This window comes from Sminthopsis crassicaudata, chromosome 5, assembly GCF_048593235.1.
Source record: "Sminthopsis crassicaudata isolate SCR6 chromosome 5, ASM4859323v1, whole genome shotgun sequence".
Taxonomy (NCBI): domain Eukaryota; kingdom Metazoa; phylum Chordata; class Mammalia; order Dasyuromorphia; family Dasyuridae; genus Sminthopsis; species Sminthopsis crassicaudata.
In genome coordinates this window covers 146,680,317-146,705,461 of record NC_133621.1, presented here as the reverse complement: position 1 = coordinate 146,705,461, position 25,145 = coordinate 146,680,317, and the positions used below count along the sequence as shown (strand labels likewise).

The following is a 25,145-nucleotide window of genomic DNA, read 5'->3' as shown; positions in this document are numbered from 1 at the left end:
CCACTGTTTGAAAATGTTATTTTCTTCCTCTACTTAGGCTAGAATTTATTTTAACTCTGATAGTATTTGAAAAGCATTTATATAATCTCCAAATAGCATTTTACAACCATGGTCACGATGTAGAATAATTCACAAAGGAACAAAATTTTACTAAAGTACAAAGTGGTTAGTAGGCAAATGGAAAATATTTTCATGTGAATGGAAAAAATGTATAATCTCACACCTAAAATAAAAGTCTTTCTTTTTTGAAAATAAGTTAACCCTTGTATTATCACCATGTCTACAACATGGTGGTAATTATTGGGCTCTTTATTTCTTTTAATTTAAGCATACTCATATATACACACACAATATGTTCACATACATATTTAAACAAATTCAGGTAATTGTTTATTACAATGAAAAGTCTCTGGTACCGTGTAACTTTCCAGAACTGAATATGTGAAGATGGTGTGTTCCTGATTAATTCTTTTAACATATTTCTCTGCTTGAGGTTTATGTTTCTATAGTACCAGTATGAATGAATGAATGAGTGAATGAAAGAAAAAGCATATATCAAGCACTTCAGGTTCAAACAGAAAAGCAAAACACTTCATGCTTTCAATTTAGCTTCAAGTCCTATGAAAAGATCCCATGATCCTGCAGTGAAGGAGAGGACAGGACAAACAGGAGGCCTCTGTATATACCAAAGCAAGAAAAGAAAGGTCTAAGGTTTATTTTAAAAAGGGACCTGAAGGTATCCTCTGACAATCTATAGAAAGAACCAGTCATCCAGAGAGAAAACTAACAATACTTAGAATGATGAAAATATAAAGTTAAAAGTTGCCTCTGATAGTTTTAATTAAATTGAGTTTCCCTAAATGAATAAATATTTCCCCCAAATTTGATGCAAATAGAAAATACAAATTTTCAGATTTTGAAAATATTTCAAAAATAGGATTAGAAATATAAAAATAGCATTAGATATATAAGAAGCTAAATGGAATTATTGGAAAGTAATTATTTAAAGTAATTCCTCTGGCCAAGATGGTGGAGTTGTCAGGGACTCTCTTGAGTTGTCCTCTAAACCACTCCAAATAAATTTTAGAGCCTCAGAATGCACAAAAAGTCAAAGTGGAACAATTTTTCAGCCAAAGGCAGCTTGGAAGGTCGGCAGGAGGGGTGTGTTGCATTGGGATAAGTCTGGAACCATAGCACAGGGCAATGCAGGCCCCACCAGACCTTTCAGCCCACAGATGCCAAGAATGACTCAGCAGGAAATATTTGGCACACTAGTGAGTGAGGGGAGACCCAGAAAGCCAGGACCAGGTTCTGACAGCCACTGTGGTAGCAACAGCAGTGGCTTCCAGGAGATCTTACCCACAGGTGGGTGTGGGGGGAAGAACAGCTAGGTCTTTGCTGGCACTGGAGCAGGGCTCATGCTCAGAACTTTGTGGCACTGCTGACTCACAGTACAGGTCCCTAGAAGGACCTCTGAAAACAGCTGCACAAAACCTTGAAAGCTTGGGACATTGAACAGAGAATTAAAAGCTGAGTAATAAGCTGGGAAAATGAGCAGACAACAGAAAAAGATTCTGACCATAAAAAGCCACTATAGAGACAAGGAAGACACATACTCACTCCTACTTCCAAAGTCTCCAAGGAAAATAAGAATTGGTCTCAGGCCATGGAAAAGCTCACAAGGGAGTTTGAAAATCAAGTAGACAAGTAGAGGAAAAATTGAGAAGAGAAATAAGAGTTATGCAAAAGGAAATACAAAGAGCTAATAAGAAAAATGCATTAAAAAGCAAAATTGGACAAGTGGGAAAGGAGGTACAAAAGCTCACTGAGGCAAATAATTCTTTAAAAAACAGAATTGAGCATATAGAAGCTAATGCCTTAATAAGAAATCAAAATACAATAAAACTAAACCAAAAGAATGAAAAAATAGAAGAAAAAAAAGAAATATCTCATTGGAAAAACAACTGATCTGGAAAATGGACCTAGGAGAAATAATTTAAAAATTATTGCTCTACCTGAAAGCAAAGATCAAAAAAAGAGCCTGGACATCATCTTTTGAGAAATTATCAAGAAAAACTGTCCTGATATTCTAGAGATAGATATTCTAAAAATAGAAATTGAAAGAATCCACCAAGCATCTTCTTGAAAGAGATCCCCAAATAAAAACTCCCAGGAATATTATAGAAATTAAAAGAATTCACCTAACCACCTCACATCTCTCAAATTATCTAAAAATGATAGGAAAAGATAAATGTTGGAGGGGATGTGGGGGACACTAATGAATTGTTGGTGAAGTTGTGAAATGATCCAAGCATTTGGAGAACAATTTAAAACTATGACCAATGAACAATCAAACTGTGCATATCCTTTGATCCAGCAACATCTCTACTGAGCATGTACCCCAAAGAGATCATAAAAGGGAAAAGGACCCATATGTGCAAAAATGTTTGTAGCAACCCTTTTTGTGGGGGCAAAGAATTGTAAAATGAGGAGATGCCCATCATGGGCAATGGCTAAATAAGCTATGGTATATAAAAGTAATGTAATATTATTTTTCTATAAAAAATAAAGTGAACAAGTTAATTTTAGAAAGGCCTGCAAAGATTTACATGAACTGGTGCTATGTCATGCTATGGTTATTTCTTTTTTCTGTTTTTTTTTTCTTTCTCATGGTTTTCCCCTTTTGTTCTGTTTTTTCTCTTTCAAAATGATTCATAAAGAAATGTGTATTTTTAAAAGTTACTATACATGTATAACCGGAAAAATAAAACAATTAAAAACAAAAGAATCCACCTATACCTCCTGAAAGAGATCCCAAGATGAAAATTCCTAGGAATAGTATAGCCAAATTTCAGAACTCCCAGGTCAAGGAGAAAATATTACAAGAATCAAGAAAGAAATAATTCAAATATAGTGGAGCTACAGTCAGGGTAACATAAAATTGAGCAACTTCTACATTAAAGGATTGCAGGGTGTAAAAAATAATATTCCAGAGAACAATGAAGCTAGGATTACAACCAAGAATCACCTATCCAGCAAAACTGAGCATAATCTTTCAGGGGGAAAGGTGGATATTCAATGAGATAGAGCATTCATAAGGAAAACCCCAGAGCTGAATAGAAAATTTGATTTTAAAATACAGGACTCAGGAGAAACATAAAAAATAATCAGAAAAGGGAAATCATAAGGGACTTAACAAGGTTTATCTGTTTACATTCCTACATGGGAGGATTTTATTTGTAACTCATTAGAACATTCTCATTATTATGGCAGGAGTATATATAGACAGAGGGCACAAGTGTGAGTTGAACATGAAGGGATAGTGTTGTCCAAAAAAATAAATAAAATCAAGAAATTTTATTTTCCTGAAAGAAAAGGAAAAGGAGAAATGAAACTGTATAAATTATCTGCCATAAATGGGGTTAAAAAAAGCTTTTATAATAGAGGAGAAGAAAGGATGGGGAGGAGTGAGTGAACCTTACTCTCATCAGAATTGGTTCAAAGAGGAAATAACATTCACACTCAATACAACTATAGAAATATATCTTACCCTATAGGAAAGTAGGAGAGAAAAAGGATATGAGAAGTGGGAAGGGTATGACAGAAGAGGGGGGCACATTGAGGGAGAGGCTGGTCAGAAGCAAAACACATTTGAAGAGGAATAGAGTAAAAGGAAAGAGAATAGAATGGATGGGAAATAGCAACAGTAATGATGAAAATAATTTTGAAGCAAGTTTCTCTTATGAAGGTCTTATTTCTCAAATGTATAGGGAACTATGTCATAGTTATAAAAGAATAAGAGTCCTCCAATTGATAAATGGTCAAAAAAAATGAATTATCCAAAGAACTATAAAATCATGCATATCCTTTGACTTAACAATACCACTGTTATGCATGAATCCCAAAAATGTTTTTTTTTAAAGGAAAAGGACCTAGATGCAAAAAAAAAATTATGGCAACTTTTTTTAGAGCAAAGATTTAGAAATTGAGGGAATGCTCATTATGACTGAATAAATTGTAATATGTGATTAGAATAAAAGGTTACTGCTCTATAAAAAATCATGAGTAGAATACTATCAGAAAAACCTGGAAAGCACTCCCTGAGCTGAAGCAACATGAAATGTACTCTTCTATGGACACAGTAATAACAAAGTTGTGGGATGATCAGATGTGAATGACTTTGCTATTCTCAGTAATACAATATTCCAAGACTACTCTGAAGGACTTGTGATGAAAAATGCTGTCCAGATTTCAGAAAGCCCTGGAGATTTACATTAACTGATATTAAGTGAAGTGAGTAGAACCAAGAGAATATTGTACACAGCAAAAACAAGATTATATACGATCAGCTCTGATGGATGTGACTCTTTTCAACAATGAGGTAATCCAGGTCAATTCTAATAGACTTGAGAGGATTGTGGAGTCTGAATGTGGATCACAACACAGTATTTCACCTTTTTTGTTGTTTTCTAATTTTTTTTCCTTTTTGGACTTATTTTTCTTGTGCAGTATGATAAACATAGAAATAGGTTCAGAAGAATTGCACATATTTAACATATATTGGATTATTTGCTATCTAGGGGAGAGGATAGGGGAAGGAAATTAGAAAAATTTGGGACACAAGGTTTTGCAAATGTGAATGTTTAAAATTATTCACACATATTTTGAAAATAAAAAGTCATTTTAAAAAAGAAAAAAGTTATACTTATTAGAAAAAAAAATGCTATCCATATCCAGAGAAAGAACTGATTGTGTCTGAATACAGACTGAAGCATACCTTTTTATAACTTTTTTTTCTTGAAGGTTTTTTTTGGGGGGGAGAGCTATGTTTTCTTTTGCAACATGACTTTTATGGAAATGCTTTGCATAATTTCTTATGTATCTCTTCATTATCGGGGTGTACATAAGGAGGATAGGCGAGAATCTGGAACTCAAAAGTTTTAAAAACAAATATAAAAAATTGTTTTTCATGTAACTGGGGAAAATAAAATATTAAAGCATGAAAAAAGTAATTCTTCTATTGTCTCCTCTCCCCATTTGTCCCAAGAAAATCCTTGTATGGGATGATAGTCTCTATTTTAACCTAATTCTATTTTTCAGAGAAAATATTTTTACTATAGTTATTTCCAAGAAAGATGAAAACGAGGCAAATACCAGAGTCCCTTGGCTAAAGTTTATATATAGAGAATGTGTTTGTATCGATATATTTATATATGTGTGAATATACACATGCATATGCACATACACATACATACAGGTATGCATGTATACAAATGCACTATGTATGTATCTATCCCTCTCTTAGGAAAATGTCCCTAGAACTTGGGTAATGTTTGCTGTCTAGCATTTTTGCCTCATCTAGTCTCCATGGTGATGTTCCAAGTAGAGAAATATTTTATATGTGTAGATAAGAACTCTATTATATTTCCAGACACCAAAACAACCAAAACTTTTATTTTTCACATAAAATGGTTATTTCATTTTATTCTTTATTCCAAAATGCAAGAAATATGGATTTAGTTATAACTTGAAAGGTATTTTTGGAAAATGGAATTTAATTTTTTACCTTAATAAATGCTGGTCCTATTTAGAGTTTCTTCTTAGCTAAAAAGAACCTTGCAAAATTGCATGTGTCAGGTTGCCAAATGAAAGGAAAACTAACAATAATGTAGTTTCTGGTATATATATATATATATATTTAAGTTTATTAGATTTTTAAACTTTATTTTAATACTTGTGCATTTGAAAGCAACAAGAGTCATGTGTAATTTATGAACAAAAACCACAAACTAATTGTGTAAAATACAATTTGGAATTTAAAAACCCTAAATGGAAATGGAATCTGAAATAGGCTATAAAATGTTTATTTTTTTAAATTCCAAGAATGGAAGTTTATGAGATCAGGTTTGAAGAGGGCCATAATGGATTGGAGCTGGGACTCAAGCTGAGTTATAATCCTGTCTTTGCAATCTTAAACAACCACTCTCCACTTCAGGTTCCATATCTATAAAACAGATATAATTATATTTATCCTACCATATTCTAAGGAATAAAATTATTTAAAAAGTCAGATGACATATGAAAGTGTTTTGAAGGTACAGAAAGGAAATACACTCTGAATTTTGTAGCAAAAAAAAATCCCTGGGATCAAGAATAAACCTAAATTAGAAGAAGAGAAGCATTAAACTACATGTTAATATTACAAGTTAAACTTTTTGAAAATCAAAATCAAAAGATTAAATATATTTTGAGCCTTGATCTAACTTCAAGGGAATTATAAACATTAAAGATAAATATGTATAAAGTAACTAATATGTTCAAAGCATTGTAGGGGATACCCTACCTCAAATTCCTCACCTCTCAGAACGATTCTCTATATAATTGCTAAAGTGTGGATCTGACCATGCTATTTTTAAAATTTTATTTTAACACATATTTCTTTATGAATCATGGGAGAGAAAAATCAGAACGAAAGGGGAAAAAGTCATGGGAGAGAAAAACACAGAAAAAAAAGAAGTGAACATAGCATGTGTTGATTTCTACTCAGTCTCCATAGTTCCTTTTCTGTATGCAGATGACATTTTCTGTCCAAAGTCTATTGCTTTGGATTGACCATGCTATTCAAGATTTAGTAGCTTCCTATGACCTCAAATACAAATTCTTCTGCCATTTAAAGACTTTCTTAATCTGGCTTCAAATTACCTTTCTAGGGTTACTATTTATTACTTCCTTTTGTGCATTTTATAGTTCATATAAATGGATTAATCCTATGGTCCTCATAAATGTCATTCCATTTCCATTCTCTTTGCCTTTGCATAGGCCTTGACTGGAATACACTTTCCTCATTTCTGATCTTCAGAATCCCTAGCTTCCTTTAAAACTCATCTCAAGTACCACTTCCTCCCATGTGAAGGCCTTTATTGATGCCTTCAGCTACAATTCTCCCCCCAATATTTGTACATGTTGTTCTCTCTCCATTTCCCTCCCCAAGAGAAGGCAAACTCATTGGGTCTAACTCATTGTCTTTGTATAATACCTAGCACAGTGATGGGCTTAAATTGATTGACTGATTGATTAATATGGACAAAGATAGTTTATAATAATGCCTGCATTCAAAGAATATAATTTTGTTGCTATAGAGACAAAGTATAAAATAAATAAAATTTATAATAAATAAAAGATAACAAGATGAGATGGTATATGAGAAGAATCAAATGAGTAATGAACTAAGTGCTGTAGTTCAGAGAAGTGAGAGATGAATGTGGTTTTAAATAGTCAGAAGGCTTCTTGGAGAAGGTGGGAACTGAGCTAGAACTTTGAAGAATATATGTAGGTGTATAACATATATTGAATTGCTTGCCATCTAGGGAAAGGGGTAGAGGAAGGGAGGGGAAAATCTAAAACATAAGGCTGTGCAAGGGTCAATGTTGAAAAATTATCTGTGCATATGTTTTGAAAATAAAAAGCTTTAAAGACAATAAAATAGAAGAGAACTGCTACAGAAAAAAAAAGAATATATGTAGGAATTGGTCAGGAAGAATGAATGGTGGAAGATGTTATTTTTGCATGATCAGAGATACAGATGCAATCATTCACAATACATATTTAGGAGACAGGGAGAAGAGCAGTTAGCCAGCACAATCAATCATTTAGTTAAGTCAACAAACATTTTATGAACAATTATACATGTGCTAGGTGCAGAGGACATAAACAAAGGTCAAAACATTCTTCCCCCCTTAAGCAAAAAGTTAACATTATTAATGTTGCATTTTTATACTTTTTTATACTCAAATCCTTGAATTGGAAGTTTAATTGGGTTATTGACTATTATTAATTATTATAACTATTAATAGTATATAAATCCCACTTAATGCTCTAAATTACTATTGATTAGAGGAATTAACTCTAAATAGTATATAAATCCCACTTAATGCTCTAAATTACTATTGATTAGAGGAATTAACTCTGAGGTACCATATCACACCTTTCAGACTGATTAAGGGGACAGGAAAAGATAATGATAAATGTTGGAGGGTCTGTGGGAAACTAAAGCATTGTTGGTAATTGTGAAATGATCTAACTATTCTGGAGAGAATTTGAAACTATTGCCAAAGGGCTATAAAACCCTTAATTTTTCTTTAATAATAATAACTTTTCTTTAATAATAATAATTTCATCCTTCAAATAAAGAATTGATAAGATCCATAATAAGACATGTCTCACCAACAAGAAATGTCTGATTATTGAAGTAGAAATGTTAGAAACTGAACAGCAAATCACTATTCCATTTTGGAATATGTTGTAAAGGGAAAGGGGAGATAGAAAGTTGATTATTTTTGGAGAACAGATTTCAAAGGGTTCAAAGAAAGAATAGGCATGTTTACAGTGAACAAAATTCTGTCAGGAAATCAGCCTAAGAAGCGCAAAAGGTTTTCAAAAATTAAAATTCTTGAAGACACAAAAAAGAAACAGGAGTTGTCTAAAAAGACCAATGTGAATGTACAGAGAACAAAAGACACTTTCTGAAGATAGTAAACAAGAGCCAACTATGCATGCCAAACACAAAAACCCCAAAATGTGACACATGACATGATTTATCCAAAGAGATAAGCAAGGAATAGTGAGGAAAGTTTGAGGGTTTTTGATGGGGATTTTCCTAGACTGGGGAGAAAAGGACAAAGAAGAGATAAGAATATAGTTTGGGGAGTATGGGATAATACTTACATATTGATGGAGAAAAGGGAGAAATTCTCAATTTCTATTTTGCTTCTGTTTATTCTGCCAAGAATAATCCTTGAATTGGAAAAGATAGGCTAAAAATGACAATCAGGGAGTTTCAACTAAAGATAATTAGGGAGATAGTAAGAGAATAGCTAGCTGCCCTTGGAGAGCTCAATTCAGTAGAGTTAGGCAATCTACATACCAGAACACTGAAAGAATTGATGTATGTGATTGCTGAGCCATAGTAGGTGATTTAAGTAAAAGAGCTTGCACTGAATTCCTGGAAAAATCTAAAATTATTTCATTAAAGCAATGATCAGTGAGAATTTAGAAAAGGAAAAGATGATCAAAAGATCCAAGATCATTTCATTAAGGAAAACTCATGCCAGACTGATCTCATTTTCCTTTTGCAGAGGAATAATCCTGGTTAAAAGAGTTGGATGAAAATACAGCTGGGTGGATTTGGAGCTAGTTGAATAGCCAGTTGGAAAGACTAATCAATAAAGCTTTTCTGACATCTTGGAAGGATTTCTCAAGAGCAATGATTCCTAAAGTGTAGTCTGAGGACTAGTGGGGGTCCAAAAAAAAAAAAAAGATCCTTTCAGGGAATCTCTGGAGGTCAAAAAATTTTTACAATACCACCAAGATATTTTAATTTCTAATTCAGTAAATTCAACCAAAGTTTTCTGTGGAGTTCTCAATTTTTAAGAGTATAAAAGGGTCCTGGGACTGAAAGTTTGACAGCTGCTGCTCAGAAGGAATATCTTGATCTTACTGTGTTTAACATTTTTATCACTGACTTGAATAAAGGCATAATCGTAGATGACCTAAAACCAAAAAGAATAACTGTGTGGATAGCAGTAAAGGTCATGGCAATTGACTACCTCTTTTTTCTCAGAAATCTTTTAATTTCTTAATGTATATTCAAATTGGTTGGCAAGTAGATTTTGCTACTGAAACTGCACTGTCCTTTGTTCTCAAAAAGGACCATGACTTTGGGGAAGTGACTTGGAAGTGAATTAGATTTAACTGAGGTTTGTTGCTTTGGAGAAGAGGATAAGACCTAGTGACTTTATATGGTCATTTGAGAAACACACTGAAAGCCTTCTCTATTCTCTGTTCTCTGACATAGATAGTGTTAACTTTTCAAGAACCAGAGAACTCTTTGGAAGTGACTCAGGATGCACTAGATGACCCAGACATCTTGCCCAGGATCACAAGCTGGTTAAGTATTTCTCATTTACATATTTTTTACTATATATTTAATTTAAAAGTACTGTGTAGATGGTGTTAAAAATGAGAATATTATAGGTTTACATCCTACTGCTGTCATATTATGGCTGTGTTTTTATCACAAATAGATTAACTTCTTTGTGCTCTAGGAAACAAAATATTTTATAGAGTGACAGATAAACTGTCTTCCACATCATTAGAGGAAGTTTATCTACCAGAATTTTCCACCTCAAAGAAATTGCAAGTCCAGCAGAAAAAAAATCAACAAATATTTACATGCATATTATAAAATGGGGTAATATTTGTAGAGAACTTTGCAAATCTTTAATGTGATACATAAATACTAATTATACTAATACTAACACATAAATACTAATTATTTATTAATAATATATATTAATATTATAACAAAGTATGCTGTATTTTAATTTGTGATGTAGAAAATATGTACACAATGTATATAACAAACCTTTTAAAGTATCTACCATATTCAAGGCACTATACTAAACACTAGAGATACAAAGACATTTCACATACACATTTTTTAAAAGTTTATTCATTCCTCTCTACAGTATTTCTGACTGCATTATGACTGCATTATTGTTGTCACTTACTAAGAGCAGAAAGAACACCACGTTCATTTAACTTACTGAGATATAGCATGGAACCTGGTACATGTCCCATATAACTAATAAATTATTTTTGATAACTCTTGGCACTTCCATGAATCGATAGTGCCTGTACATAGTATAGAAGGGTATCTGGGTTCTCAGGGGCTACTATTCCAAAGTGCAATCTCTGGCAGGTCCTAGGCATTTGAGAAACACACTAAAGAACTTCCCTGTTTTTTTGACATAGTGTCAATTTTTCAAGAACCAGAGAACAGAGAAGGTCATTGCCTCTTGGTGAGCATTTCATTTTTACAACCTTTGAAAAAAGGAAAATGATAAAATTGACCAGATCTATGCCAATACTTTCTTATTCTGTGATAACAATGGCACAGTGTGGCAAAAGGTACAAAAAGCATTAAATTACTTGTTGGTACTCTTAATGTGAGATTCTTGTCCACTTATCAATGAATGTACATACCAAAAGGAATTAAAATATGTCACTGACATTCTCACTATGAGCAAAACCCAAACAAAAATGGAAATTTCAGGTAAAACAACAATGGGTTACAAATTCTCCTTAGAAAAGCAAGTAGAGAAATTAGCAGATATGATTTTATTGTGGATACAAAGAACACTGCATGACACATTTAGTCATACATTGCAGTACTCATGTATTTGATAAAAGACTATCATGGAGAGAAATTGCAACTTACATTATTTATAAAATCTGTTGCCAAGGATTAAGAGAGAGAAATTCTATGAAGAACTTGATAAAATCTTCAACATTAAATCAACACATATTTTCATATTTGGTGATCTCAAAGTGAAGCACTCACTCATAAATGCGGACAAGAAAAAACATGACCTCTCAGACTAAGTAAACTTTGAAATGATAAGAATATTAGCTATTATTATTGTTAGAATTGTCATGGATAATGTCATAAATATCTATTTTTTAAAGAAGTAAGAAGTACTAGACATGATAAACATCAAATACATCATAAAAGTGAAATTAACTCTACTTTAACAGATAAAGAAATTATTCATTACTGATGTGGATATCATTTCTGAATCACCTGTCTTACAGTCTGATCATTATCTTATTAGAGCAAAGATCAAATGTAATATAGGGTTAGAAAAAATGAAAAATAAATATATCTAGCACATAATTTAATCAATTAATCAATATGTAGAGTATATTGAGACCCCCAAAGAGGGAAAAGTTTAGAGAGATATTCAATATCAATTATAACAATTTCATATAAATGTTAACCAGTACATATTGATTTCCATATTCAGAAAATCAAAAATTGTCTTAGCCAAGAAAAATTTGGTTTATATATCATATGGAAAGATATGGCAGCCAAGGACAATACTGATTAAGAACATAAACTAATTGGTAAAACCATATCAAAAAGGATGATAAAAGATTTTTAGCAGTATTACTTTTTTTTTTTAAAGAGAAATATTAGAAAAAAGATCAAGTTTTTTAAAAAATGACAAAACACTTGGGAGAGAACCATTTAAGCAAAGGCAGCCTGAAGGCATTTAAAGATGAAATTGAGAAGATTATAGGAAAAAATGGAAAAAAACTATAATACCCTTTATACTAAATTCTAAATCACTTATACTAACCCTTTTCATCACTAGCTATAATGAAGAGTCTACATTTGGACTGTAACATCATAGACCAGATGAACTTCTTGACAATTACAAGGAAATGACATTGAACTGTAATTGAAAAAAAACAAAGATAGGAAAGGCAGTTGGACCAGACAAAACATGCAGAGAATTCTGGCCCAGCGGCAAAATAATTTTGAAGTTGCTAAAGTATCTGTAGGAGGAAGATGATATCAAGGGTTTGGATAAAAAATAACCTTTGTTAGTATTATCTTCCTATGTCCCCCAAAACAACCAAATAAACATCAAAGAAAAGGGTTAAAATTTTATTCTTTATTATAGGCCCAAGTCTGCAGGAAACAGTTTTTAAAATTCATATTAAAATCTGATATCTAAGTATATCTACCATAGAGAGTTTCCTTCCTTTCCCAACCCTCTACCCTCAGACTTGCCCTGTCTCAATGTGATCTGAAGTAACATTTAAGTTCTGGGTTAATATTCTAGAAAAAATAACCATCACTAGATTCCTTCTTTAATCACTCCTCTCAATAATTATAAGAGTCTCCTCCCAGAGATTAATCCTCTCATTCATTTCTGAATGAAGGATAAGTCCTAGGCCCATTCACGTCAAGTAATGGTATAGATGAAGGTCTTTAAAAAATCACAGATAGTCTTTGTTAAAAGTTTAGCTTGAACTCCTAATCCATTTTTTTTTTTTAAGAAAAGTTTTTTGTTCTTGAACCAACTTTCTAAAAGGAGGTGGAGACATCTGGAAAAAGGCTTTCAAATCAGAGAAACATTATTAATATCTTCAGCTGAAATAAAAAGGAAGTTTCAAATAGACTTCTAAACTATCAACCCATATTTTCAGATATATGCATTTTTATGAGATCTACACAGATAATTCATTATTAAGGTATCCTTGATAAGGGTTATCAGAAAAGGAAAGGCAAAGCTTTCACAAGTAATATTCTACAGTAGAACACATTATTACCATCATACAAGTGGTCAAAAGATTCCAAGGATATGAGATATTACTGCACAAATTGTTTATTGATTACTGAGGGAAGCAAATATTTGATTCAGTGGAACAAAACATTGCCTTAAAGGTTCTACCCCATCAGGGTATCTTAAAAAATAATGTCAAAATTATAAGTTCTTAGAAAAAATAAAAATAGAGATAACTTTGATAATTCTTTAAACTATCAATATGAAACAAAAGAAAATAAAAAATATGGCTTTCTCACAAAAAGAAAGATGTCATCACTGTTATGAAGGAGATTGAGTATAGTCTCTTAGCTGAAGAATTATATAGATGGTAATGTATGCTCCTGTTTGAATGACAAGTTGTGCTAACTACATCAAATTCTAGAATGGTCAAGAAACTTACATGAGTTTCAAACACTTTGATTACAATTTTCATATAAGAAAAACTAAAGTAAATAAAAATAGTTATTGTTCCAACTATTATATACAATTGACTGGACAACGTATAGAGTTGATCAATTGGGATGTGTGTATATTTCTATGTGTATATGCATATATGCATAGGTACGTACATGTATATACATAAACACACATATGCACTGTCTATTGTGTATATGTAAAAATCTGCATGTGTATATGTCTATATGTGCATGTACATTTATAAGTGTGTGTGTGTGTGTGTGTTTGTGTGTGTATTGAATTGAATTCAGAATTAACAGGAGGAGAACAGGCTGGATTGCTTTAGGAAACTGCAAAATTAACTTTAATGATCCTAAACTTCTGGAAACAAAGGGCTAATTAAAAAATATTGATCTTTTTTTTTTCTGGCGATACTTAATGGCTGTGTTGTAAAAGTCTACAGTATCTTAAAAAAGAGAAGCTGCAGATTACCCAGAAGGCAAAGGAGATGCAAGCTACAAGACATCATAAATGAGGAACTACATAGAAATACCAAGGATGTCTTCAAAGAAATGCATGATCAAAAAAGAAAATGAGTCAGTCACATTGAAAAAGTGAGGGATAAGGCAGGTTGGTGCTCCAGTGGTATATACATTCATTGTCAAAAAGTTTCAAGGAAAGATCAAAAGATATGAACTATGCCCAAAGGGTTATAAAAATCATGTAAATCCTTTGACCTAGTAATACCACTACTGGACATGAATCCCAAGAGAGATTTTTTAAAAAAGGAAAAGGATCTATATGTACAAAAATATTTATAGCACCTCTCTTCTCAGGGCAAAGAACTGGAAATTGAGGGGATGTCCATCAGTTAGGAAATGACTGAATAAATTGTGGCACATGATTATTATGGAATATTATTGTTCTATGGGAAATGAGCAGGAGGCTCTCAGAAAAACCTGGAAAGTTCTCCATGAACTCAAGCAAAGTGAAATGTACTGTGTTCAAAGTAACAGCAATATTGTGGGATGATCAGCTGTGAATGACTTTGCAATTCTCTGCACTACTCATTGCTGTTCTACAACTACTCAGAAGGATTTATGATGCAAAATGCTATCTACACCTGAGAAAGAACTGATTGTGTTTAAATACAGATTGAAACATATTTTTTCACTTTATTTTTCTTGAGTATTGGATTTTTTTTTTGGGGGGAGAGATTTATGTTTTCTTTCACAATATGACTTTTATGGAAATGTTTTGCATAACTTCATATATCCTTTCTTCAAGGGGGTGAGGGTGGGGAAAAAGGGTGAGAATATGGAATTCAAAGTTTTAAAAACATGTAAAAATTGTTTTACATATAATTGGGAAAAATTTTAAATATAGACTAAAAATAGTCTCAAGGAAAGACTATAGTATATTTGGTGGATCCTTGGTGGTAAACTGACACAAGAACATAAACAAGAGTCCTTCAGATTGAGTAGTGATGAATGGATTGTGATCTACATCACTGGAAGAAATATCCCACTTTGAAAAGATCCATTAGAGATTTGGAGATATTTCCCACCCCTCACTTCCCATCCCTGGGTTTAAAAAAAAAGCTTAAAAATCATTAACCCAATACACTATAATAAAATAAAAAGAAAATCATACCTCATCTAGACATTTAAATGCGGGACATGTAGTTATGTCAATGGTGCGTTCATCCTGAATATTAATTGTAGGTGCAACGGCAGCAATAAACTCTGCTTGAGCTTCTAAAAAAGGGATGGATGATTTGTCAGATTTTGACTTTTTAGATTCTTCATCGGAATCACTGGAATTGGAACCATCCTTATTCATTTTTGACAATTTTCACAACTCTAAGAAATAAAAGAAAAAAATAATGAATGCATTTCTCCCATATTCATTATTTAAAAACTTTCTCATTTATAATAGAGGCATAATGTAGTATACAGGACAGAGAGAAGACTTTTTTGTTTTTGTAATCATGGTGCTCAGCATGTTTTTATTTTTTAGTTGTTTTAGTTCTGTTCCACTCTTTGTTACTTCATTTGGGCTTTTATTGGCAAAAATACTGAAGTGTTTGCACTTTCCTTCTCCTGCTCATTTTACAGAGAAAAAATATTTACAGATGAAAAAAGAGACAAACAGGGTTAAGTGAATTGCCTAGGGTAACACATCATACAGAAAATAAGTGTTCCTGACATCAGGGCCAGTGTTGAGAAGAAGTAAATTCCAGAAATTAGAGCCAGTGTGGCCTTCTAACATATTCCTGAAGAGGAACCACCATGGGGAGAAGTTTTTGAGAAAGACTCCACACTTGGGCAGATCTTCTTCCCCCTTCTTTAGGCTAGAGGATGAGTTGAAGAACCCTGAACAGTTTAGAGGATTTTGGATTTCCAATCTCCTCATCAGTATCCTGGCACATCTGCCAATAAACTGAGGATAAAAGGACACAGTTACTATGTCTAAGTGGAATTTCTTAAGCCTCCCACAAGTGAGAAAAAAGGACTTCCAATAATAAAGTGCTATAAGTTACTCCCTTGTAGCAAGTGCTGTGTAAGCATGACAACATATTATACAGATTTTATAAGTTTTTATGGGAAGAGTATGTTACTCTTTTGAAAGGAATATTTGTAGCTCTGTTTTTGGCCTTAGCAAATATCCCTTTTATAAATTAATTGCTATTCACTGGAGGCTACCATCTTTTTGTGATAAAGATGATTACCGAATTACCACTGACTCTTCAGGGATAGTCCTAGAATCCTGATGGGGATATGTAGTCAGTCTAATTCTGGAAACCCAACTTGTTGGTGAGAGTTGGAATTGGGATAAGGATCCTCAGAGATTAAATGAGCTACACTTAAATGGTGCCCTCCAAAATTCTGGCATTCTCTCTAGATTGTCAGTGATTTTATCCACTTCCCTGGTTCAACTGATTTTTTAAAGTTATGAATTAAAACACCAAGAATGATAAACATTTTGAATTATACAGATGAACACAAAAAAATTAAGATTTTATAAAATGTTTCCCTTTCATACCACTTTTCCCCACAATGTTAGCATTTTATTTTATTTTTAAAATAATATTTTATTTTTCCAAATATGTGCAAAGTTAGTTTTTAATATTCGCCTTTGCAAAATACTCTGTTCCAAATTGTTTCCTTATCTGCTCTCTTACTGGTTCCCCAAGACAGCAAACAATCTGATAAAGATTAATACCATTTTTTAAATGTATATACCACTTCATGTCACCTTTTTAAAATATATAATAAATTCCACATGATCGTTTCAAAATTCTCTGGCATATCCATGTTTTCTTTTGAACTTCCATCATAACAATGCATTCTAAAAAATATATTTCAGTGATCCTCTTTTTGGGTGCAATGCAATTGATAACATCCTTTTTCTTCTCCAAAGTCATTTCTTTCCATCTCCCCAATTAAAAACAGAGATGTGGAGGGGAACCCTTTGTAACAACCCCTTTGTAAGCACAGTCAAGCAAAAAAAAATGTTCACAGAGAGGCCATGCTCAAAAAATGTATGCTTTACATCTTGAGCCCATCACCTATGTTAAAAGGTGAGTAACATACTTTATGATATATCTTATAAAGGCTTGAAAAGTCATTACTTTTAAGTATTCTTAAGTCTTTCAAAGTAATTTTTCTTTATTATGTTCTATAAATTGTTCTTTGGGTTTTGCTCACTTTATTCTGTATCAGTTCATACTCTCAGGAATTCTTTGAAATCTTTTAAATTATTTCTTATTGAGTAATAATATTTCTTTATATTCATATACCACAATTTGTTCATTATCCAACTTACCTAAAGATATCATCCTCAATTCCAGTCCTTTTACTTGTATTGTTTTCAATTTTTAAACTTCCACTTAAGGTTAGGAAATTTATTTTATTTTGTCTATTTCTTCCTTGATATTAACATCCCTTTGTACCTTCCCCATTCCCACAAAACAACAACAACAACAACAACAACAACAACAACAACAACAACAACAACAACAACAACTGATGATGATATATTGAATTTGATGTATTTTTACTCCAAACTATTTCTCTTGGGGTATCTGTGTTCAAATCTCCTTAGGATGTTTCAGACAAGAGTAAGGTTCATATGCCTACTCCCTTATCCCTTCCTTGATATTCATGTATTCTTTTTTTCAACCTCCTAATTCTAAGAAATATACAGTTTCTTCCTTTCTACATAACTGTGTATTGCTTTTACTATTCTATCCCCCAAGTGCTCAGTAGTGTGTGTATTTTTTAAAATTTTATTCCTTTAATACCCTTTTGACAACAGCTAAGTTCTGAAGGGACATTGTTTTCGCTCTAGTTATTAGAATGGCAGTACTACATCATCACTCAGCTCCTTCCAGCTATTCAAGTAATTAATTTATCTTTCTAGTTTTCTCATGAGTTTTGTATTTGCAATTAAAAGCTCATATTTAGCTCTGGTCTTTCAATCTGAAATGCTTTAAAGTACTCTATTCCAATAATGTGTGTGTCTGTGTCTGTGTGTCTATTCCCTAGAGGATTATACTCAACTTTGCAAGTTAAATTATTTTTGGTTGTGACTACCTTCTGCCTTTTAAAATATTATATTCCAAGTTCTCTTTTTGTTTATAGATGCAACAAAGTTTTGTATATGATCCTGACAATGATTTCTTGGTACTTGAATTTCCTTTCTGGACACTTAAAGAATTTTTCTTTGATGTGGAAGTTCTAAATTCTGAGGACACCATTCCTAGGACTTATGTTTTTGAGGTTTCTTTCAGGAGATGATCATTGGATTCTTTCAATATATATTTTGTTCTATGTTTCTTTTTCCTTTTAAAAAATTTTCAATAGTATTTTATTTTTCCAATTATATGCAAAGATAGTTTTCAATATTCATTTCTATAAGATTTTTAGTTCCAAATTTCTCCTCTTCCCCTCTCCCCAAGATAGAAAACAATCTAATATCGGTCATACATGTACAATTATTTTAAACATATCTCAGTATCAGTCATGTTCTGAAAAAAAAATCAAAACAAAAGGAAAAAATCATGAGAAAGGAAAAGCAAACAAACAAAAGGTGAAAACAATATGCCTCAAACTGCATTTAGTTTTCATAGTTCTCTTTCTGGACATGGTAGCATTTTCTACCACAAGTCTATTGGAATTGTCTTCGATCAGTATTGCTGAGAAGAGCTAAGTCTGTTGTAGCTGATCCTCACACAATCTTGCTGTTACTGTTTACAGTGTTCTCCTGATTCTGCTAACTTCACTCAGCATCAGCTCCAGGCTTTCCTTGACCTGTTTTCCATGTCTGTTATTCTTGCTATCAAATATTACATTTATAATTTCTTCTATTGTTTCAATTTTTTATTTTATTCTTATATTTCTTGTCATCTTGTGGAGTAATTATTTTTTGTTTGGTTTATTTTCATTTTCAGGGAGTTTGTACTTATGTAACTATTTTTTCTTGTAAGCTATTCTCCAATAATTCACTCTCACCTGGAATCTCTCCAGATTCCACTATTCCTCATTTGCCACATTATTATTTCTCCTACCTTATAGTACTTCTCTCATTAAAATGTAACCTCTTTGAGGATAGGGACTTTCTTATTTGCTTGTATTTGTAGCCTGTAACACTTAGCACAAAGCTTGGAACACAGTGAAGCTTAATAAATGCTTTATCTTCGTTCTCCCCTCTCTCTTCTTCCTCCTCCCTCCCAACCTCTCACCCTCTCCTATCTTTCCCTCTCCTTCCCTTCCTCTCTCTCTTCTCCCTTCTTGTATCACTCCCTCCATGTCTCCCTCCTTCATTTCTTCCCTCCCTCCTTATTTTCCTCTCTTTCTCCTTCCCTCCCCCCTTCTTCCCCTTTCAATTCTTTCCCTCACTTTTTTTTTAATTGCTACACTTCTTCTAGGTAGTCATATAATCCTTGTGGAAAATATAATTTTTTTCCTATGAATCTCTCCTTATAGTTGTTATGGTATTCTAGTCCCCTTCTATGCTGGATTTGGGGGCTTCTGTAGATTAACAATAACTCTTTGTCATGGATTATTATTATTATTATTATTAGGTTTATTCATTTCTCCAATCTCAGTTCCAGAATTTGGGCTTTGTGTTTTGGGTTGGATGGTTGCTTCTTTTCTTTTCATATCCTTTGCTTACTTCTTACTAGTGGGGCTTGTCCCTTCTTGGATCTTTGAAGTTCATAGTTTCCAAGGTCCCAGCTATGAGGTTTCATATACCTTGCAACATTTTGGGGAAATCTTTTGGTCTCCTTGCCTTTAGATATAAAGCTTTGAAGGCTTACATGAGTTTCCTATCTCTAGACCCACTGGTAGGCTGGCAATTTATTTGCCTGTACTATTTTTGCACTGAAGTCTTTTCTTTAATGCTCAGAGGCTTTTGGTTGTCATTTGGGATAGTTATGGAGTGAAATCAATTATTTAGTGAAATTTCTCCTTGGATTTCTTGATTCAAAGTGATGTATTTTTAAAGTTTTTTTTCTGGAGAAGGTATGGGGAGCTGATCTGTCTGCTGCTGTTCTGGTAGCCATCTTGACCAAAAATCTCACCATGATTCAATTTTTACTTCTATACAGAAATCAAGAATTTTATATCCATAACTTAGTCCCAAGATACCATAATACCATATTTTAACTGTTTGCTATATATTTTTACATGTATATCTGACTAACACAGGAAACATGAAACTTAACATGTTCAAAACTGGGTTCAAACTTCTGATAAAGATGGTGTCCAAGGTTCTAGTTAACTGAGCTAACTACCTTTAAAATCAATTCACTGTTATTGTTCTGTAAGAAATGCAGCAGGATGATTTCAGAGAGACCTACAGAGACTTACATGAACTGATGCCAAGTGAAATGAACAGAACCAGGAGATCATTGTACATGACCACAAGATTATACAATGATCAATTCTGATGAACATGGCTCTTTCCATCAATGAGATGATTCAGGCCTGTTCCAAGGATCTTGTGATGATGAGACATCTATAACCAGAGAGAGGACTGTGGGAACTGAGGGTAGATTGCAACATCACTCTTTCACTTTGCTTGAATTTTATTTTCTTTCTCAATTTATTTTTTACTTTTTGATCTGATTTTTCTTCTGCAGTAAGAATATTATATAAATATATGTATATATTTGTAAATATGCCTATATTTGATGACATGTATATTACCATGCTTAACATAAAAAAGAATTGTATATATTTAACTTAAAAAATAAAATCAATTCAAAAACAACATGAAACATAAAAATAAGAGATCAACAAATAAAATGGAAGAACATAATCTATGATGAGGTAATCAATTAACAAACATTTATTTAACACCATTTAAATGTTAGGCACTATGCAAATTAAGAAGAATACACATATTCAAAATAATACAAACTACAGTGTCTGTCTCTCTGTTACACACACACACACACACACACACACATACATAGAGATACACAACTACAAAGTTCCATTTTACCAACTGGACCACCATTAGCCCTACTCTGACATGGTATCCAAAGAAAGGCTTACTAAAAGAAATGAAGAAATAAAAGTCAGGCAATGTGGTATATTGGCTAGAGTGATATTATAGCAAGGAAGACCTGGATTCAAGTCTTGTCAAGAAAATACCGACTTCCTTTTATAGCACTCCTAGTAAAACCTCTTCGTGTTCAACTTTGATAAACCTTCACTGCAGCAAGGCAGTCTTAATCTTAACCAACTCTGTCTGATTGTCTGCAGAAGTTCTTTGTAAACTTTGCCTAGCCTCTTCTACTTTCCCCATGTTCCTTCTCAGTGCAGCAGCACTTAGGCCCTTATTTACTGAGAAAATTGAGGCCATTTGATGTGAGCTACGTCTTCTCTCCTCTTCATCCCCAAACTCCTTGACATCCTCCTCCATTCATCAGCAATGTCTTTCAAGTGATTGAACTTTTAAAATCAGGACTTTAGAAAAAGGGAGGGGGAACTCTGGATCTTCCCAAATCATTGATTATTAATAGTGTGTGGGGTGCTTTTTAGCACACACTATTAATAATCAATGAAAGACATTGCTGATGAATGAGATTAGACTAAGACCTCAGCCTGGTAGAGTAGCTATTGTGTTATGCTCAGGCTTGGGTGGGGCATCAAGTCTTTGAATAGATGGCTCAAGGCTCAGGGTGGTCTGGATATAAAGATAGTCTCTCTGACCAAGGGTGACATGTCACTTAGCCCCTCCCTGAACCCACTCTTCAGAGGGTATAAAAACTGTGAGGCAGCCTGCCATGAGTGCCTTTTGGTCTAAAAGAGATAGCCAAATGACCCTCCTGTTAGTAGTAATGTGCTGGGCTTATTAATAAAATAATTAAATTACTCAGAAGTTATGTGTATGTCTCAAACCTTTTTAATTGCCACATTATTCTGTCTTAATTGCCAATATCTATCATGATAATGAAAATACAAAACTAGAAAAATGTTACTAGTCTGTACTGTCTGAACGAAGCTATTTCCAATTCTCTTTTAAACATGTTTAGATAATTCCATAGACACTAGTAACACTGTGCAATTGTGTATTTATGATATGCATTGCTCTATATGAGATGTATTGATGGGGGTGTGAAACTGTGTTCCCTTTTGATCTGTAATTAGCACTCTGCAATTCTGTCCCCTTGATTCCTGGCCTCTCAGACTCCATGGAGTCTGTGAGAGAGTGTTTCTCAGGCTGGGCCATTTCTAAGGCAAATCACCTGCCAGGACCCTGCCCACTGTGAAGACGGTTCTCTTCTCAGTGCCAGCCTCCATTTCCCTAATAGGACTTTGCCATTGAAGAAGTCAGTTTTTCTAGCAAAGCTGACTTCTCATCCAACAATAAACTTCCATTTTTGCCACTTAAAACTCTTCAGGTTTGAGAATTCTTTCATGAAGGACCTGTGCCAACCAAAAGGGGATTTCCACAATTCTCTGTCACTAGAGCCCCATCAGTACTAGGTACTCTGGTTATCTGTAGTTAAGGTTCCACACATTTTGTATCTGGCTTTTTTATTCTTAACTTTTATTGTATTTACTACTTATAATTACATGCCTATGCCTGATATTAGGGAACAGTTGTTTAGTATGATCTTTATTACATAAACTCAGGATAGGATGCCAATTAATTCTAATTGTACCTAAAAGTGACATCAAACAGTGGTATTTAATTCTGTTTGTAGAGCATTGAAAGGAAGCTTGATGCATTGTTGCATTTGTTTTTTAATGTTAAAATAATATTAATAAAAACCTCTTTCTAGCAAAAAATATATGAATATATGCATAGTGACAGATAATCAGCTATCTCTGTGTGTGTGTGCGTGCGTGTGTGTGTGTGTGTGTAAAAATAGGAAGCTTCACAGTGGTCAGTTAGGCAATTATTCAGTAAAAACTGCATTGTTTGCTAAGACTTCCTTCTTCTTTTCTCATGTAAATTTAGGTGTTCCTTCCCTTAAACTGTTTTTATTTTTGAACTCTAAGATTTATGAAAATAGGAATAAAGAAAGTACTCATTGTTCCTTTAGCTATCACAATCACTGAACATAATTCTTTATAATACAGCAGAAAGGAAGGATGAAAAGGAGAAAGAAAGAAAGAAAGAAAAAAAGAAAGAAAGAAAGAAAGAAAGAGAGAGAGAAAAAGAAAGAAAGAGAGAAAGAGAGAAAGAAAAAGATAGAAAAAGAGAAAGAAAGAGAAAAAGAAAGAAAAAGAGAAAAGGAAAGAAAGAAAAAAAGAAAAAGAGAAAAAGAGAAAGTGAAAGAAAGGAACAAAGGAAGGAAAAAAGGAAGGAAAGGAAGGAGGGAGAGAAAGGGAGAAAGAGAGGGAAGAAGAAAGGAAGGAAGAAGGGAAGGAAGGAGGGAAGGAAGAAAGGAAAAGAAAAGAAAAGAAAAAGAAAAATCAATGATTTGGAGTTCAATTCCCAAAAGATATGGTGGTATGTAATCACTTCTGAATATTTATATTAATACTATTGTAGTGAATTGCAGCATGCAAACACTACAGATTTGTTGAGATAAAAAGAAAAGAATCCCAGCAAAACCTTGTGTCCCTTTTATTTTCAATTATTTATTTCATATGTCTTTGCTTGAATGTTATCAGCATTTTAAAAACTCAACATTGTCAAAAACTAAAAATATCTCTTTTTTTCTCTAAAACTGTCTCTCTTCCTGACTTCCCTACCTCTAGTTATAGCACAACTTTTCTTCTCAGTCACCTGCTGACTGGCTTCGCAAGTGATGGAGTTGAAGTGAAAAATAAATAAATTCACTCTGTTTCAGTACCAGGTAAGCACATTCAAATAATTTCCTTGAATTGAAAATAAATTTGTTATTCTGGCAGATCATTTCTTTTTGTTTGCTTGTTTGTCTTACAATGTCTTCTATTTTTATTTTTAATAGTATTTAATTTTCCAAATACATGTAAAAATAGTTTTTAAAATTTACCTTTTTAAAACCTTCTATTCCAAAATTTTTTCCCTCTTTATTCTCCCTCTTCTCTCCCCAATTCAGCAAGCAATTCAATATAGGTTAAACATGTACATTTTTTAAAAAAAACATATTTCCACATTTGTCATGCTATGCAAGAAAAATCAGATCAAAAAGGAAAAACAAAACATGAGAAAGAAAAGAAAATCCAAGCAGACAAACAACAAAACAAAGGTCAAAATATGATGCTTTGATCCACATTCAGACTCCATAGTACTCTATCTACATGTGGATGTCACTTTCCATCCTTGAATCACCTCATTGTTGAAAAGAGCCAAGTCCATCACAACTGATCATCACACAATCTTGCTGTTACTGTGTACAGTGATCTCTTGGTTCTACTCACTTCACTCAGAATCATTTCCTCTAAGTCTCACCAGGCCTCTCTGAAATCATCCTGCTGATCATTTCTAATAGTACAATAATTTCCCATAACATTCATATACCATACTTATTCAGCCTTTCTCCAACTGATGGGCATCCACTCAGTTCCTTGCCACTACAAAAAGGGCTACCACAAACATTTTTGTACATATGGGTCTTTTTCCCTTTTTTATGATTGCTTTGATTTACAGGCCTAGTAATGGCACTGTTGGATCAAAAAGTATGCACTGGTTGAAAGCTCTTTAGACATAGTTCCAAATTGCTCTCCAGAGTGATTGGATTATTTCACAATTCCACCAACAATGTATTAGTGTACTAGTTTTCCCACATCCTCTCCAACATTTATCATCTTTTCCTGTCATTTTAACCAATCTGAGAGATGTAAAGTAGCACCCCAGAATTGTCTTAATTTGCATTTCTCTAATTAATAGCATTTTAGACAATAAGCAGATTATCACTTAAGCAGATCAGTGAGTCAGTTGCTCATAATTATATCCAATTTGGGGTAACAAATTTCCTATTGCAACCAACTCACTACTGGCTCATTTTCCATTACCTACTCGAACCTCAGACCAAAATTTTGAGATTCCAGTCTTCCCCATCTCATTCCTATCACCTTTCAGTACCCCTCCATCAAAGCAAGGTAAAACTATTCTTCCCAC

The 25,145-nt window shown here is 33.2% G+C and overlaps 1 protein-coding gene across 3 annotated transcripts in view; it reads right to left on the bottom strand.

Moving 5' to 3' along the window:
* Nucleotides 1-25,145, bottom strand: part of CCDC146 (coiled-coil domain containing 146) — a 168,612-nt gene that overhangs the window by 135,093 nt on the left and 8,374 nt on the right. For 2 of the 3 annotated variants that reach the window (XM_074268450.1, XM_074268451.1), the window contains exon 2: nucleotides 15,225-15,433. In XM_074268450.1, the coding sequence (XP_074124551.1) occupies nucleotides 15,225-15,413 (189 nt within the window). In that variant the 5' untranslated portion in view covers nucleotides 15,414-15,433. Of the gene's footprint in view, nucleotides 1-15,224; nucleotides 15,434-20,449; nucleotides 20,571-25,145 lie in introns of those variants that run through there. The other variant, XM_074268453.1, reaches the window with a different exon arrangement.